Source organism: Myxine glutinosa, chromosome 10, assembly GCF_964187855.1.
Source record: "Myxine glutinosa chromosome 10, kmMyxGlut1.1, whole genome shotgun sequence".
NCBI classification, from domain to species: domain Eukaryota; kingdom Metazoa; phylum Chordata; class Myxini; order Myxiniformes; family Myxinidae; genus Myxine; species Myxine glutinosa.
This window is the reverse complement of record NC_136270.1, coordinates 93,036,813-93,052,978: the sequence shown is the minus strand read 5'-3', so window position 1 is coordinate 93,052,978 and position 16,166 is coordinate 93,036,813. Positions and strand designations below refer to the sequence as shown.

At 50.0% G+C, this 16,166-nt stretch overlaps 1 protein-coding gene across 1 annotated transcript in view; it reads right to left on the bottom strand.

Annotated features, from left to right (window-relative positions):
- Positions 1–957: 957 nt before the first annotated feature.
- LOC137433690 (uncharacterized) overlaps positions 958–16,166 on the bottom strand; it is a 123,077-nt gene continuing 107,868 nt past the window's right edge. The window contains exons 29-33 of the mRNA XM_078786199.1: positions 8,149–8,235; positions 7,843–7,943; positions 7,222–7,282; positions 2,121–2,244; positions 958–1,094 (exon numbers count right to left, since the gene is read on the bottom strand). Coding sequence (XP_078642325.1) covers positions 1,074–1,094; positions 2,121–2,244; positions 7,222–7,282; positions 7,843–7,943; positions 8,149–8,235 — 394 coding nt within the window. The 3' untranslated portion in view covers positions 958–1,073. The remainder of the gene's footprint in view (positions 1,095–2,120; positions 2,245–7,221; positions 7,283–7,842; positions 7,944–8,148; positions 8,236–16,166) is intronic.

Here is a 16,166-nt window from a genome sequence, read left to right as displayed (position 1 = left end):
CCTCGTTCGTGGGACACTGTCTCAAGCCCGAGTCCCCATCACGGATGGGGCTCAGTGGTTTACCCGAGCCTGATGGCGAAGGGCAAGGTACACGCTGGCCCGTCCAGTGTAGCGCGCATGCGGCCCCGGACATCGAAGGGCATTAAACGTTCATTAAACATTAAACGTTCATTAAACATTAAACGTTCATTAAAGGATTACAAAACGAAAACAAATTACGAAATTACGTTCACACCGTCATGTCAAACACTACCGTGAACACATACATCGTCACAACATCGTCACAATGAGAACATCGTCACAATGAACGTTATGCGAACGCGAATGTTATGTGGGAGTCTAAACCCGAGAATGCTGGAGACCAAAGCTGAAATTGGGAAAACTAAATAGCCTATTTTACTCCTGGAGATCCCAGGATTACCCACCCAAAATATCTTTGCGATCGGTTCAGCAGTTTTTACGGTACCTTTGAACAGACAGACAGACATTTGGTGAATTATAATAAGATGTTTATTTAAATTATACAATGGACTACAAAATGTAAATGTTTCATGATATTTGTTATATTATATCACCTTTATCTGTCAATATTGTTGAAATAAAGATCAAATAGCTGTATGTTGAAATATGTTGAAAAAGTCAAAACTTTACATGGGGTGTACTTACTTTTTCACGTGACTGTACGTCCATTGTTGACGGAAATGATTTCACCTTCTTTAACCTTTGGGCCAAGCATTGCATTTCACCTTGATAACCAACCACCCTTCCTCCCAGTGGTTGAATCCATAAACAGCATGTTCGTACATCCGGTTAAAGTGCAATCCGCTCACCCTGTGCCCTCGGCCGACGGTGTTTCACCTGTGACTATCAATCACCGCTGCGTATAATTGGAGATAAAATCAAAATAATCAACTCATGCTTGTTGAAACATTTGGTAATGTATAAATGTAGGTACTCCCCTTTTGAAAGCCCCTTGATGTAAACTATGACAAACCAACCGCAGCAGGTTTTGCCAAATAATTATTCCGACGTCCAATTGTCCTCACGCGAGTGCCCGTGCCATTTGTACACCATCAGATGGACGTCTCGTAGAGCTGCAGACAATAGCACAGAATAACAAGGAAATTAGATGCAGTGGGAGGCCTTCCGGCCCATCAAGCCTCCGCTCCAGCAACACCAGATTATGGCTTCATCACATTTGGGAGATCAGGAGAGAAGAGTGGGATGACAAAAGTGTGGCAGGTTCAGGGACATCACCAGGATACAACAACAACAGGTATTTTAAGGCCATTTTCCCTGCTAGAGCAGGGGTTAGCCTTGTGGGCCCCATGGCAATCTTCTCCATTCCCCCCCCCCCCCCATTTTGCCCTATTTTCTACCATGACAATCTTCTCCATGGACATCAGATGGAAAAAGCAAAAGTTGACGATGATATGCTGATCATTGCTGCTGTTAACAGACTTATTGCAACTGAAGTGAAGTATCACAGAGCCTGCTATGCCTCGTATCCCAGCTAACACAACGACGTTGGGCCAACGTTGGAAAAACGTCAATAAACAACGTTGGGCCAACGTTGGCACATTTAAGGTAAAGTCAGGTAACACGTTAAGGTGGCTCGCTTAAGGGTGTGGGATTAGGCAAAGGTAGATTTAGCAATGATGGGAAACTGCACGTCCCCAACAATGCCGGCAGACAGGACGCCCAGTTTAACGTCCACCAGAGGGACCGCACACACATTGATGAATCACCCGACTTGTGAAACACCAGGATGACAGTTTATAACTGGGTCGGGATTCAAACCCAGGCTAGACAGTGCAGAGGTGAGTGTGCAGACATGTCTGCATACCTGACAGGCTTCTTTCAAACAAGTCTTTCTGAAAATTCACTTCAACTCATTTCAAATTTCTAGCAACTTGTGCAATTAAATGGAGAAAGCAGCTTACGTGGGTCCGAAATAGCATACCAGCCATTCGAGTCAAATGGAAAGTTAAAAAGTCTGTTTCATGTAATTCACGACTCAAATCAAAACTCAGTTTTCATGAAGATCAAGATTTGGATGGATGACATCAATAATACAGGAATTACGTGGAACCAACAGAGCATTGCGGGGAGTTACATACCCGGGGACTCAGAGGCTTCTCGTCCTGGTTTTCAGGGTCAGGCAGAGGTGGAAGAGGATATGGTTCTTGCTGTGAGGCGAGAGATCCCATTGAACTGGAGAGGGAGCGACTCGGAGTCAGGCTCCTGGAGCACACGTGCGACAATCCGTCACGTTTCACAAGTCATAAAAATTAGCATAATGTAGGTATATTGTTTTGTTCTAAAAAGCATCTTTATTCTAATTGGAGTACAACACCCAATCACCACCCCAACATTCCAGTAAAGGCAATTGTAAGTCTCAAAACAGAACACACATTCTATAACATGCCACAAGGTGCTCTTACTTCTTACCTTTCTTGTAAGAATTAATGGTATAAGGGGGGGAATGCATTCCCAACGACATCACTTCAGGTACAGTCGGACCCGACATTCGCGGTCCCAACATTCACGGGTTCCGCGTATTCGTGGTTGAGAAATTGTGACATGCTTATACATTCGCATCGCTGTGTCCCACGTATTCGCGGTTTTTCGCCGGCGCAACAAAAAAACAAGGTAAGTAAGTAAAAGGTAAGAGGTAAGGTAAAGTCAGGTAAGAGGTAAGTAAGTTACCTACCACAAGGTAAGTAAAAGGTAAGAGCTTCAAATGAGACAGAAAAAGAGATGTTAAAAACAAGGTAAAAGCTTCAGAAAAAAGCTTTACATTTAAGGTATATAACCCTGGAATCAAAGGGGGGGAACCAGCCTATTTCAGTCCACTGCAGGACACAGACATCCTCAAGTAATGTTGAGGGTAAGGTGAGAGTACAAATATCCAGCTCATAACTTCAATTTGAAGCCTTGTGTTGGCTTCCCGGTTAAGGTGGCTCGCTTAAGATCTTAGAGTCTTGAGTTTGAGCCCCTGTCGTGCCGCTAGATAACAACAGGTGGTGCAGTGCCATCCTTGCAAAGTTGTCTGACTCAGGCTGCCATCCTTGCAAGGTTGACAAAACGAGTACCTGCTTACTGGGAACAGGGGCACTGCATCAGCGACACAGCCATGCTCCCAGAAAATGATGCAACCAGCAGCCACGGGATGCATATAAAACAACAAACTTCAATTCTAACAAATTTGTTTTCCACACCTCAAGCAACATCTTTCCTTCCTAAAAGCTGGGTTTATAGCTACTCCATTTTATTGTGCGAATGCCGGACTTTCGAAATGCCGTATGAATGTTAACGAGACATTTTGTGCATGCACAGTGTGTGCGTTTTCAGCGACTCACTCCTGCTAACACGGGCACTTTTAACCTTATGTATTTAATGTTGATTTACCCTATGCATTCACAAGCCCCAGATATGACTCCCGTCGGTGTTCAGAAGCACCCAAACTAACTATGGTGTCTCCCTCCAACTCCGTCGTGCAGAGGCACACGCCAGCTCTCTCTGGTATTTTTCCAAGTATTTTCAATTTCTTTTAGAAGTCTACTGAGCCATTTAAGGTAACAATCCTTACTTCACAGGCGCAATGGCAGTTCACATGCCACAAGGATCACCATTTCTATGGGATTCTGCGCATGCGTGCTTGGCATTCTACGGTGATTTACAGCGTTTCAGAAAGTTCCAAATTACAAAGATATAACTGCACTTCAAAAAAAAAAATCAAGATAAACTCGGCAATAAAGATCACCGTGGAAAGGATTGTGAGGCAACACGTTTCACAGCTCCAACGTCACACCTCGTATGATGACGTCACAGGCCACTTTCATCTGTTGGATAAATTCACTTAATTGTTTTTTCAAATTTGCTAAGTAATTACATATGACCAATGACTAACTGATTTCTTACTTTTTTGTTCTTCAGCATTTAAAACGTCCGATTACAATTCCCAAGCGAGTGATTCGGTTGCCACCACATGTCGATCTGGATGCCCAAGATCAATGTCATTTTATGCTTAGTATCCCACTGATAGGGAGAATCTGGATCCGGCCATGAACCAAAATCTAATCGGCTTGTTCTTGTCGTCCAACCAACTCCACCACCAAGTTTTATCATTTGTCCACAACTTTTTGAAATATCCTGCTATATATCGTTTGTGGCCCCATCTCTCCATGGTGAAGAATCGTTCATTAAATGACAAAAATTCTTGCATACGGATCCGGTATTTTTTTTTTAATATCGTATCCGGATTCAGATCTTCACCAAAATCGAATCAATTGTTCCTTGTCTCACACCTAACCTGTCCACCATGTTTTGTCCGAATCCGTTAATAACTTTTTGATATATACTGTTCACAGACAAACAGACAAAGGTGAAAACATAACCGCTGTCCACCTTTGGTAAAAATGGCTGGTGTGGCACATGGATTGGAGGCTCCACAACAATAAAGGAGTCGATATTCAGGGCATTCAGAAAGTATTCAGACCCCTTCACTTTTTTCACTTTTTCTTTCTTTTTCTTTCTTTCTTTTTCTTTTTCTTCACTTTTTCTTTCTTTTTCTTTCTTTCTTTTTCTTTTTCTTCACTTTTTCTTTCTTTTTCTTTCTTTCTTTTTCTTCACTTTTTCTTTCACTTTTTTTTCACTTCACTTTTTTCTGGGCTTTATGGCAGAGCGGCCAGACAGAAGCCTCTCCTAAGTGAAAGACACATGAAAGCCCACTTGGAGTTTGCAAAAAAGGACTTAAAGGACTCTCAGACTGTGAGAAACAAGATTCTATGGTCTGATGAAACCAAGATTGAACTGTTTGGCTTCCGTCTGGCCACTCTGCCATAAAGCCCAGATCGGTGGAGTGTTGCAGTGATGGTTGTCCTTCTGGAAGTTTCTCCCATCTCCACACAGGATCTCTGGAGCTCAGCCAGAGTGACCATCGGGTTCTTGGTCACCTCTATTACCAAGGCCCTTCTCCCATGATTGCTCAGTTTGGCCGGGCGGCCAGCTCTAGGAAGAGTCCTGGTTGTTCCAAACTTCTTCCATTTAATAATTATGGAGGCCACTGTGCTCTTGGGAACCTTCAATGCAGCAGAAATGTTTTTGTAGGCTTCCCCAGGTCTGTGCCTCGACACAATCCTGTCTCTGAGCTCTGCAGGTAGTTCCTTCGACCCCATGGCTTGGTTTTTGCTCTGACATGCATTGCCAGCTGTGAGACCTTATATAGACAGGTGTGTGCCTTTCCAAATCATGTCCAATCAATAGAATTTACCACAGGTGGACTCCAATCAAGGTGTAGAAACATCTCAAAGATGATCAAGAGAAATTGGAGGCACCTGAGATAAATTTCAAGTGTCATAGCAAAGGGTATGAATACTTATGTCAATGTGATATTTCAGTTTTTTTATTTTTAATAAATTTGCAAAACTTTCTAAAATCCTGTTTTCTCTTTGTCATTATGGGGTATTGAGTGTAGATTGGTGAGGGAAAAAATGAATTTAAACGATTACAGCATAAGGCTGCAACATAACAAAATGTGAAAAAAGTGAAGGGGTCTGAACACTTTCTGAATACAACAACAGGCATTTCAAAGGCCATTTTCCCTGCAAGAGCGGGGGTTAGCCTTGCGGTCCCCATGACAATCTTCTCCATCTTGCCCTATTTTCTGCATCTCCCCTTGTTAACCCCCTTGCCCGCATTTCTTCTTCCACCATCTTTAGCCAAGTCTTTCTCGGTCTTCCCCGTCCTCTACTTCCTTCTACATTCATTTCCATCACTCTTCTCAACCAGTCACTTTCATCCTTCCTCAACACATGACCAAACCATCTCAACCTGTTCCTCTTCACAGCATCAATCACAGGCTCCATTCCCATCATCTTTCGTAATTCATCATTTGTCTTCTTCTAACCCCCGCTCTAGCGGGGAAAAATGGCCTTAAAACGATCATTCATTTATTTCTCTCAACGATACTCCGCACATCCACTGAACCATTCACATTTCCACCCTTTTCAGCCTTCGTTGCTGCTCTACATTCATTACCCATGTCTCGCTTCCATAAATCATAACACTTCTCACGCATGCAGCATACACCTTTCCCTTCAGCTTCAACGACACTCGCCTCCTCATCAGCACGCCACTCAGTTCCCGAAACTTCTTCCATGCACATCTCACTCCAGCAACCGTTGCCGAGTCTGATCCACCTTCTCCATTCAGCATGTCTCCTAGGTTACAAAATGTTTTCACACCTTCCAGCTTCACGCCGTCTCCAAGATCCAACTCAACATTTCCTCCATCTGCAGCTCCCTCTGTGCACACCTTACATTTGAATGTAGCTGCCACACTGGTTAATGACCCTCTCAGACCACTACATTTTTGATGAACCCACTCAGCGCACATTGTACATTGAATGGAATTCACTCCGACACTCTTCCTGCACACAGCACATGGCCACTTCCCAGTTCTTTCCACCTCACCACATGCTTTACCACTTGCCATCACCTTCGTTTTTCCGATATTCACCTTCAGACCTTTTGTCTCCATACACTCCTTCCATTTGTTCATCTTCTCCTTCAGTCCATCCATACTTTCCGCAATCAACACCAGATCATCTGCATACAACAACTCCCACGGTAAGCCCTCCTTTACGTTCTGAGCCAGCACCTCCATCACAGCTACAAATAGTAGTGGACTTAGTACCGACCCCTGATGCACTCCCACCTTCACCTCAAACTCACCACTGTTCCTGTACTTTCTGAATGCACTGTATATATATATACACATATCTATACACATAGGTAAAAGGTAAAAAATACATGAGCAGACATCAATGTACTTCGACATGAAATACAAGGACATCAAGAGACAAAGGTCAAGTGAACACAGTAAATGGGATTGAAATCTGGGGTCCTGTCATCATGAGCTAAGTGCTCAATTAGGAGCAGCAAATAGGTCAACCCAACCTACTGTGCGTATCTGGAATGAGTTGGTTGGTCATTCCCGAGAACAGATTCGATTTATGATGATGGAGTCGGATTGGTCTGCTGGAACATGAACGTCCAGCACATAGCATGTGACAACATCGTATAAAGCGTCCACACTTAGTACTCGACTCCCACCGACGGTGCTGGAGATCTTTGTTTTAGCCACAATCTCCAATTCCACGTTTTGCACCTGATCTGCATGTGGTTTTGCAATTCAAGGGGTGTGATGCAGACTTACTCGGTGGAGTTGGATCGGGGTTTGCACTTGTTCTTTCCTTTGTTTTTCCTGTTGGCTGAACCTTGATGAGAAAAAGGAATCAGGAAACTCAGTGTAAGGTACAGGAAATGACGTAAATTAAAAGCTCATCGAGCGATTGTGCCCGTTATGCTTTGGCTCATCATTTGGTTATTTGTCAGAGTTATCATATCTGATAACATCGAGCAGTTTTGTGATTGTTCCTTTCTTAGTGCAATGATTAGAGATGTGGTGTTAGCACCCACTTCGAGTTGATGCAATCACATGGTCGTAGGCCTATAATTTGGTGGGCAAGCGCTCCCCGGTTGTCTAGTTATGCCGTATGTGAACACAGAGTGTATGGAGACATTGCTGTGACTTCATTTTTTTTGAAAAGAAAGGCTAAAATGGCTGTTCTACAGTTCATCTACGAACTTCCGTGGTTTCTGTACAGAAATTCTGTACAGAAAAAGTGTCATGATGTTTCTGATGGGACGATGGAAGTCCTCAACAATAAAGCAACTCTCCAGTCTAAGACAGAGCGGGTCACATGTGATACGGGTTCAGGGCCAGCAATAACTGGGATTATGGACCCAAACATCATGAACAGTGTCCCAGTCCAACCTTGCCAGGAATTGCTTCGTGGTCGGCCATTGCTGCAGATATCGGCCGTGAGCTTTTCCTGAGGAATTCGTTCACTCCACGAATGTGAGAGTCCATTTGATCTGCAGGGGGATTGCAACAAGACATAAACATTACCCAGGATAACCTTTGGCGAAGTTATCTTTTATTTCTCTTCTCAGGGTGAACAAGGTTTGAGCCACAAATTCATGAAGTTAAAGCGAGAAATACAAATACAGTGGTAAAAACTAACACCAGAAACAATAAAGGATATTACATTATATAGTGAAATAAAAACGAAAACCAAACCTTTTCAGAGAGCTGTTTGGTGAGAGGTTACTAACTCCAGGTGGTAATCCGCCATACATAGAATCGATTTCAGGTTTCTCATGGTGCCTGCCCAGGGAATGCCATGAGATGCTGCAATTACTTCAAGAAATGAACACTATACATTTCCATGACTGCACGAGGGCCTTCAATAAATATATATACAGTCACGTGAAAAAGTAAGTACACCCCATGTAAAGTTTTGACTTTTTCAACATATTTCAACATACAGCTATTTGATCTTCATTTCAACAATATTGATAGATAAAGGTGATATAATATAAAAAATATCATGAAACATTTACATTTTGTAGTCCTTTGTATAATTTAAATAAACATAAATGCAAATTTCGCATGTGTAAAAAGTAAGTACACCCTTGGATCGAATAGGTGGTATTGCCCCCTTTGGCAGAAACAACCTCAAGTAGGCGTTTCTTATAACTGTCTACCAGTCTCTGACATCGACTGGGAGAAATTTTTGCCCACTCCTTCATGCAGAATTCTTTCAGCTGTGCGATGTTTGAGGGGTAACTTGCATGCACAGCTCGTTTAAAATCCCCCCACATCTCGATGGGATTTAGATCCGGGCTTTGACTTGGCCATTCCAGAACCCTCCATTTCTTTCTTTTCAGCCATTCCTTAGTGGATTTACTGGTATATTTAGGATCATTGTCATGTTGCAAGGTCCCCCTTAAGTTGAGCTTCAACTTTCCGACAGATGGCCTCACATTATCCTCAAGCACCCTCTGGTACAATGAAGAATTCATAGTGGATTATATGATGGTGAGCTGCCCAGGCCCTGATGCAGCAAAGCTGCCCCAAACCATAATATTTCCACCACCATGCTTTACAGTTGGTATCAGGTTATTGTGGTCAAATGCTGTCTTTGGTTTTCGCCAAACATGTCTTCTGGTACTGTGGCCAAATAGCTCTACCTTTGACTCATCTGTCCAGAGCACATTGTTCCAGAAGTGCTGGTCTTTGCCTAGGTGTTCGTTGGCAAACTTTAGTCTTGCCCTGATGTTCTTTCTGGACAGCAAAGGTTTCCTCCTGGCACACCTCCCATGTAGATCAAATTTGTGCAGCCTCTTTCTAATGGTAGACTCGTGCACTTTGACATCAACAGTGGCAAGAGCTACCTGTAGGTCCCGTGATGACATTCTGGGGTTCTTAGAAACTTCTTTCAGCATCTTGCGGTCTGCTCTCGGGCTTAACTTGCAGGGGCGGCCTGGCCTGAACAAGTAGGCAGTTGTTTGGAATCTTCTCCACTTGTAGATGATCTTCCGGACAGTCGAATGATTGATTTCAAATTGTTTGGAGATCTTTTTTAATCCCTTCCCAGACTCGTAGGCATCTATAACCTTCTTTCTGAAGGCCTCAGAGAGCTCTTTTGATCTATGCATGGTAACGCCGCACACTTCAACAACAAAGTGCAAATTAAACTAAATGTCTGAGGTTTAAATAAGACAGGTTCCTCCAAGATCCTCTCTAATGATGTTCTAATCATTTGCACCTGAGCTGGTGCACCTGATTCTAATTTTAGGTATTTGAAGTAGTGATAAATGTCGGGGTGTACTTACTTTTTCCACATATGAAATTTGCATTTTTGTTTATTTAAATTATACAATGGACTACAAAATGTAAATGAATGATCGTTTTAAGGCCATTTTCCCCACTAGAGCAGGGGTTAGCCTTGCGGGCCCCATGACAATCATGGTTCCCTGTTTGAGGCAATGTTTTATGGCCGGATGCCCTTCCTGGCGCCAACCCTTAGTCGCCTCTTACAATGCGCAGGGATACGGTGTACCTATTCTAAACCGGGGTACACACCAGGATCATTCATCCCAGCAAGCTGGTACTCAATTTGCCGACCTCGGAAGGATGACAGGCTGAGTCAACTCCCCTGGTGTTAATTTAGCGATTGACCGGGATCCGAACCCAGAATCCTAGGATCCCAAGCTGGCACGTTAACCGCTAAGCCAACACCAGGCTACAAAATGGATGTTTCATGATATGGATGCTCAGGACTACAAAATGTAAATGTTTCATGATATTTGTTATATTATATCACCTTTATCTATCAATATTGTTGAAATGAAGATCAAATAGCTGTATGTTGAAATATGTTGAAAAAGTCAAAACTTTACATGGGGTGTACTTACTTTTTCACATGACTGTACACACACACTATCATACTTCTTATAACGAACGCTCAGGATGTGTTCTAGAGGAACGAGCGCTATTTGAAAATAGCGCTATAATAAGTCGTTCTATCACTGCGCATTCGGAGATAAGTTCTCCGAGAGTGTATGTGTATGTATGTATGTATGTATGTATGTATGTATGTGTGTGTGTGTGTGTGTGTGTGTGTGTGTGTGTGTGTGTGTGTGTGTGTGTGCGCGCGTATGTGTGTGTATGTATGTATGTATGCATGTACATTATGTATTATGAATGCTGGAGGACGGCTTAATTGGGCATTGGATGTCACGATGTATAGAAGCCATGACTGAGTTTTATAAGTTAAAAATAAAAAATTAAAGAGGAGTGAGGGAGACAGAAAGTGGTGGCGACGGGGGTGGGGAAAGGAACAGGGGAGTGCGGCAGGGGTGAGGTGGGGGGGGGGGGGCAGAGAGGAGTGAGGGGGAAAGGAAAGAGATTGGGGAGATGGAGGAGTGGCAGAGATGGGAGGAAGAGGGAATGGTGGTGAGGGTGTGTGGGGGGGGACAGGGGAATGCGTCAAGAAGGGGGGGGGGGGGGGAGAGGAGTGAGGGAGAAAGAGAGTGGTGGAGGGTGGAGAGATGGGACGGAGTGGTGGTGGTTAGGGGAGTGGGGAAGGGACAGGGGAGTGTGGTGAGGGGGGGGGGGGGTGTGGGAAAGAGAGGAGTGAGGGAGAAAGAGTGGGGGAGGGTGGAGAGATGGGAGGGAGTGGTTGTAGACAGGAAGTGGGGAAGGGACAAGGGAGTGCATCAGGGGGGAGAAGAGAGGAGTGAGAGAGAAAGGGAAGTGGGGGATGGAGGGGGGGGGGGGGAGGGAAGAGAGATGAGAGGGAGTGGTTGGTGAGAGGGAGTGGGGAAGGGACAGGGAAGTGCGTCAGGGGGAAGAAGAGAGGAGTGAGAGAGAAAGGGGAGTGGAGGAGGGGAGAAGGGGAAGGAGAGTGAGGAGGGGCATACTTTTGCTGGCTTTTCCCATCACTTGGCACGAGTACTCTTCCTCGTATAACATAATAACGTAAAAAACCTAGAATTGTAGCGGCTACCGCTGGGTTTTCACATACGCCTTGCACCTATCAAGGACGCGTTGCGATCACCATGCCGGGCTCGTCCAGGACGCCCGGGCAGGCCCGCGCTCAACTTGCCAGGCCTCGGTCGGGACGCCCGGGCAGGCTCGCCCTCAACTTGCCAGGCCGCAGCCAAGACGCTGGGCCACGCCCCCTCTCGCCTTTCCTGGGCAAACGCTCCGGGATAATATGTATATATATTGCTGCCCGATAAACGGGCTTTTCAGAGTGCCTGAGTGTTTGGTTTGATTAAAGCAACTCGGATGAATTCCAGCTTTTTGTCGCGTCCATTCTTCCGATCGACGTGGGAGCCCCAGCTCCTTCATTGGTGACCTACCGACATGGACACGGCAGTCGCCCTTAAACTGCCTACCTTCTGGGAGGCTCACGCGGCGGTTTGGTTCGCACAGGCGGATTCCCTGTTCGCCCTGCGAGGCATCATGGCCGACGACACCCGCTTCCACCATGTGGTAGCAGCGCTCGGTTCGGCCACCGCGGCCCGCGCCCTGAGCCTCCTCGAGAGCCCGCCAGCCGCTGACAAATACGGCGCGATTAAGAAGCTTCTCCTCGACGCTTTCGTCCTCCCATCGGCGGAACGCGCACGGCGCCTGCTCGACCTGCCCGAGCTCGGCGACACGCGCCCTTCCGAGCGAATGGACTACATGCTTTCACTGCTCGGCGAGCACTCTCCGGCATTCCTGTTCCGGGAGCTGTTCCTCCGTCAGCTGCCTAACCCGGTACGCCTCGCCCTGGCAAGCACGACGATCATAGATCCCCGGGCCCTTGCCAGAGAAGCCGACAAGATCTCCGCCGCAGGACAGCGCATCGCAGCGGCGACATGGGACCCACCGCCGTCCGACGCAACACCCATGGCGCCCGAGCACCCGGCACGGTCGACGACCGAACTGCCGACGCAATTGGCGGCCGCTACACCGAGCCGACCGCCTCCAGCACGACGACCGGGGCCTCCACCTGACCAAGCGTGGTGTTACTATCATGCCAGGTTCGGACAGAAGGCCCGGACATGCCGACCCCCGTGCACCTTCGGCAGGCCGGGAAACGGCCGGGCCGGCGTTCATTACCAGCCATGAGCGCCGGCCACACGGGCAACTTACTGTTCATCACGGATAAAGCGTCCGGACGGCGCTTCCTGTGCGACACCGGCGCCCAACTGAGCGTCATACCCGCCTCTGACCAGGACAGGCAATCCGCGGTTTGCGGCCCCTCCTTGGTTGCGGCCAATGGATCGACCATCCGCACCTTCGGCCCGCGCAACGTCACCCTCTGCTTCGGCGGCCAACGCTTTGCTTGGACGTTTGTAACCGCAAACGTGCCCATGGCTCTGCTAGGCGCCGACTTCCTCTGCGCACACGGACTGCTGGTGGACGTCCAACGGCGTCGTTTAATCAACGCCGAAACCTACAGCTCCCTGGTATGCACATTGAGCAGCTCCGCGCCGACCGAGCTGGCATGCGCCGTCCCGGCGGCGAACGAGTTTGCTCGCCTGCTCACGGAGTTCCCGGCCCTCACGCGGCCGACGTTTTCGGCCGTCGCAGTACGGCATGGGATCGAGCACCACATACCAACCACGGGCCCGCCGGTCTACGCCAGGGCCCGCCGCCTCGACCCAGCCAAGCTCGCCGTGGCGAAGGCCGAATTCGACGCGTTGGAGCACCTCGGCATCGTGCGGCGCTCCGATAGCGCGTGGGCCTCGCCACTGCACATCGTGCCAAAGCCGGGGGGTGGATGGCGCCCGTGTGGCGACTACCGCCGTCTCAATGACGCTACCACCCCCGACAGGTACCCGATCCCGCATATCCAAGACTTCTCCGCCCGTCTGGCGGGACGGGTCATTTTTTCGAAAATTGATCTCATACGGGGATATCACCAGGTACCTGTCAGGGTGGCCGACGTCCCTAAAACGGCAGTCATCCCGCCGTTCGGCTTATTCGAATTCTTGCGGATGCCGTTTGGTCTCAAGAACGCGGCTCAGGCGTTCCAGCGCTTGATGGACGGCGTGCTGCGTGACCTGCCGTTCCTTTTCGTTTACCTGGACGACATCCTCGTCGCCAGCACGTCCCGGGCCGAGCACCTCCTCCACCTCCGAACACTGTTCGGGCGCCTCAGCGAGCACGGCCTCATCGTCAACCCGGCCAAATGCCACTTCGGCACGACGGCCGTTGATTTTTTGGGCCACCACATCACCAAGAACGGGGCCGTGCCGCTGCCAACCAAGGTCGAGGCCATCACCACATTCCCGCGTCCCCGCACCATAAAGGCCCTGCAGGAATTCCTGGGAATGGTGAATTTTTATCACCGCTTCGTGCCCCGCGCTGCTCAACTCATGCGGCCCCTCTACGAAGCCCTCCGGGGCAAGCCGGCCAAGCACGACATCGCCTGGTCCGCAGCAATGGATGCGGCCTTCGAAAGCTCAAAGCGGGCCCTCGCCGACGCAACACTGCTCGCTCACCCGGTGCTCAACGCTCCCATCGCCCTCACCACGGATGCCTCCGACTACGCGGTGGGCGCCGTACATGAGCAATGGGTGAACGGGGTTTGGCAGCCACTCGCTTTTTTCAGCCGGCAGCTCCGGCCGAACGAGCTCAAATACAGCACGTTTGACCGGGAGCTCCTCGGTCTACACCTGGCCGTCCGCCATTTCCGCCACCTCCTGGAGGGCCGACCTTTCACGGCGTTCGTCGACCACAAGCCGTTGGTTTACGCCATGGCCAAGGTCACGGAGCCGTGGTCGGCCCGCCAACAGCGCCACCTCTCCGCCGTGTCGGAGTTTACCACGGACATCCGGCACGTCGCCGGCAAAAACAACGCCGTGGCCGACTGTCTTTCCCGGGCCAGCGCGAACGCGGTCCACCTGGGCGTGGACTTTGCGCTTATGGCGGCGGACCAAACCACCGACACCATGGTGCAAGCCCTCCGGGCGGCGGACACGGGCCTCCGCCTGGCCGACATCCCCTTTGCGGACACTGTCCTGCTCTGCGACGTCTCCCAAGGCCAGCCTAGCCCCATCGTGCCCGTCACCTGGCAACGCCGCATCTTCGCCTCCCTCCACGGCCTTTCCCACCCGGGCCGGAAAGCTTCCCAGAAGCTGGTGTCGGCGCGATTCGTCTGGCACGGCCTTCGTCGGGACGTCCGCGATTGGACCAGCACCTGCACGGCCTGCCAACGGGCCAAGGTCCACCGACACACCCAGGCCCCGCTGGCACCTTTCACCGTGCCCGAACGACGTTTCGACCACGTCAACGTGGATCTGGTGGGCCCCCTCCCCCCGTCACGGGGGTTCACACACCTGCTCACCATGGTGGACAGGACCACCAGGTGGCCGGAGGCCGTTCCCCTCGTCTCCACCACCACCGCCGACGTGGCGCAGGCTTTCATCGCCACCTGGGTCGCCCGCTTCGGCGCACATCTCGTCAGACCGCGGACCACAGTTCACCTCCGAGCTGTGGGGCGCGGTCGCCCACAACCTGGGGGTCAAGCTCCACCGTACTACGGCCTACCACCCCCAAGCAAACGGGTTGTGCGAGCGATTCCACCGCTCCATGAAGGCCGCGCTCATGGCCGGCCTTCAAGACGGCGGTTGGGCCGACCGGCTGCCGTGGGTCCTTTTGGGCCTCCGCACGGCCCCCAAGGAGGACCTCCAGGCATCCACCGCCGAGCTTGTCTATGGCCAGGCGCTACGCGTCCCGGGCGAATTCGTGCCCGACGCTACCAGTCCCTGGTCCGCAGCTCACAAGCGCTCGGACCTCCAGGAGGCCGCCCGACGGTTTGCCCCCGTGCCAACATCCCACCACGGTGACCCCCAGTCCTACGTCCCCCCAGCACTTCGCACAGCGGAGTATGTTTTTGTGCGTCACGACGCACATCGGGGGCCACTCCGGCCGCCGTACGACGGGCCCTTCCGGGTGCTGCGACGGGACGACAAGTCGTTCGTCATCGACATCGGCGGCAGGTCGGACCGGATTGCGGTGGACCGCCTCAAGCCGGCGCACGTGGACGTCGACCACCCACCACGGGTGGCCCTTCCGCCGCGGCGAGGCCGCCCCCCGTCCACGGTGCCCCCCACTCGACCGCCCACCACACCGGAACCCCTCCCACGACCCGCCAGGGGTCGCTTCGGCCGGGTCATCAGGACCCCCCTCAAATTGACCCTGCCGGTGCAAGTCGATTCTGGGGGGACGTGTGTAGTGGCTAGCGCTGGGTTTTCACAATCGCCTTGCACCTATCAAGGACGCGGAGCGATCACCATGCCGGGCTCGTCCAGGATGCCCGGGCAGGCCCGCGCTCAACTTGCCAGGCCTCGGTCGGGACGCCCGGGCATGCCCAGGCTCGCCCTCAACTTGCCAGGCCGCAGCCAGGACGCTGGGCCACGCCCCCTCTCGCCTTTCCTGGGCAAACGCTCCGGGATAATATGTATATATATTGCTGCCCGATAAACGGGCTTTTCAGAGTGCCTGAGTGTTTGGTTTGATTAAAGCAACTCGGATGAATTCCAGCTTTTTGTCGCGTCCATTCTTCCGATCGACGTGGGAGCCCCAGCTCCTTCAGAATAACACTTGGTAGAATGCATAACTCAGCCAAGCTTAACAGTTCATGATTTGTATCCCACTAATAGGCAGGATCTGCATCCGGACCTTAAACACATCGGCTTGTTCTCATCACATAGTCAACCTGTCCAAAAGTTATGTCATAATCTATGCACAAC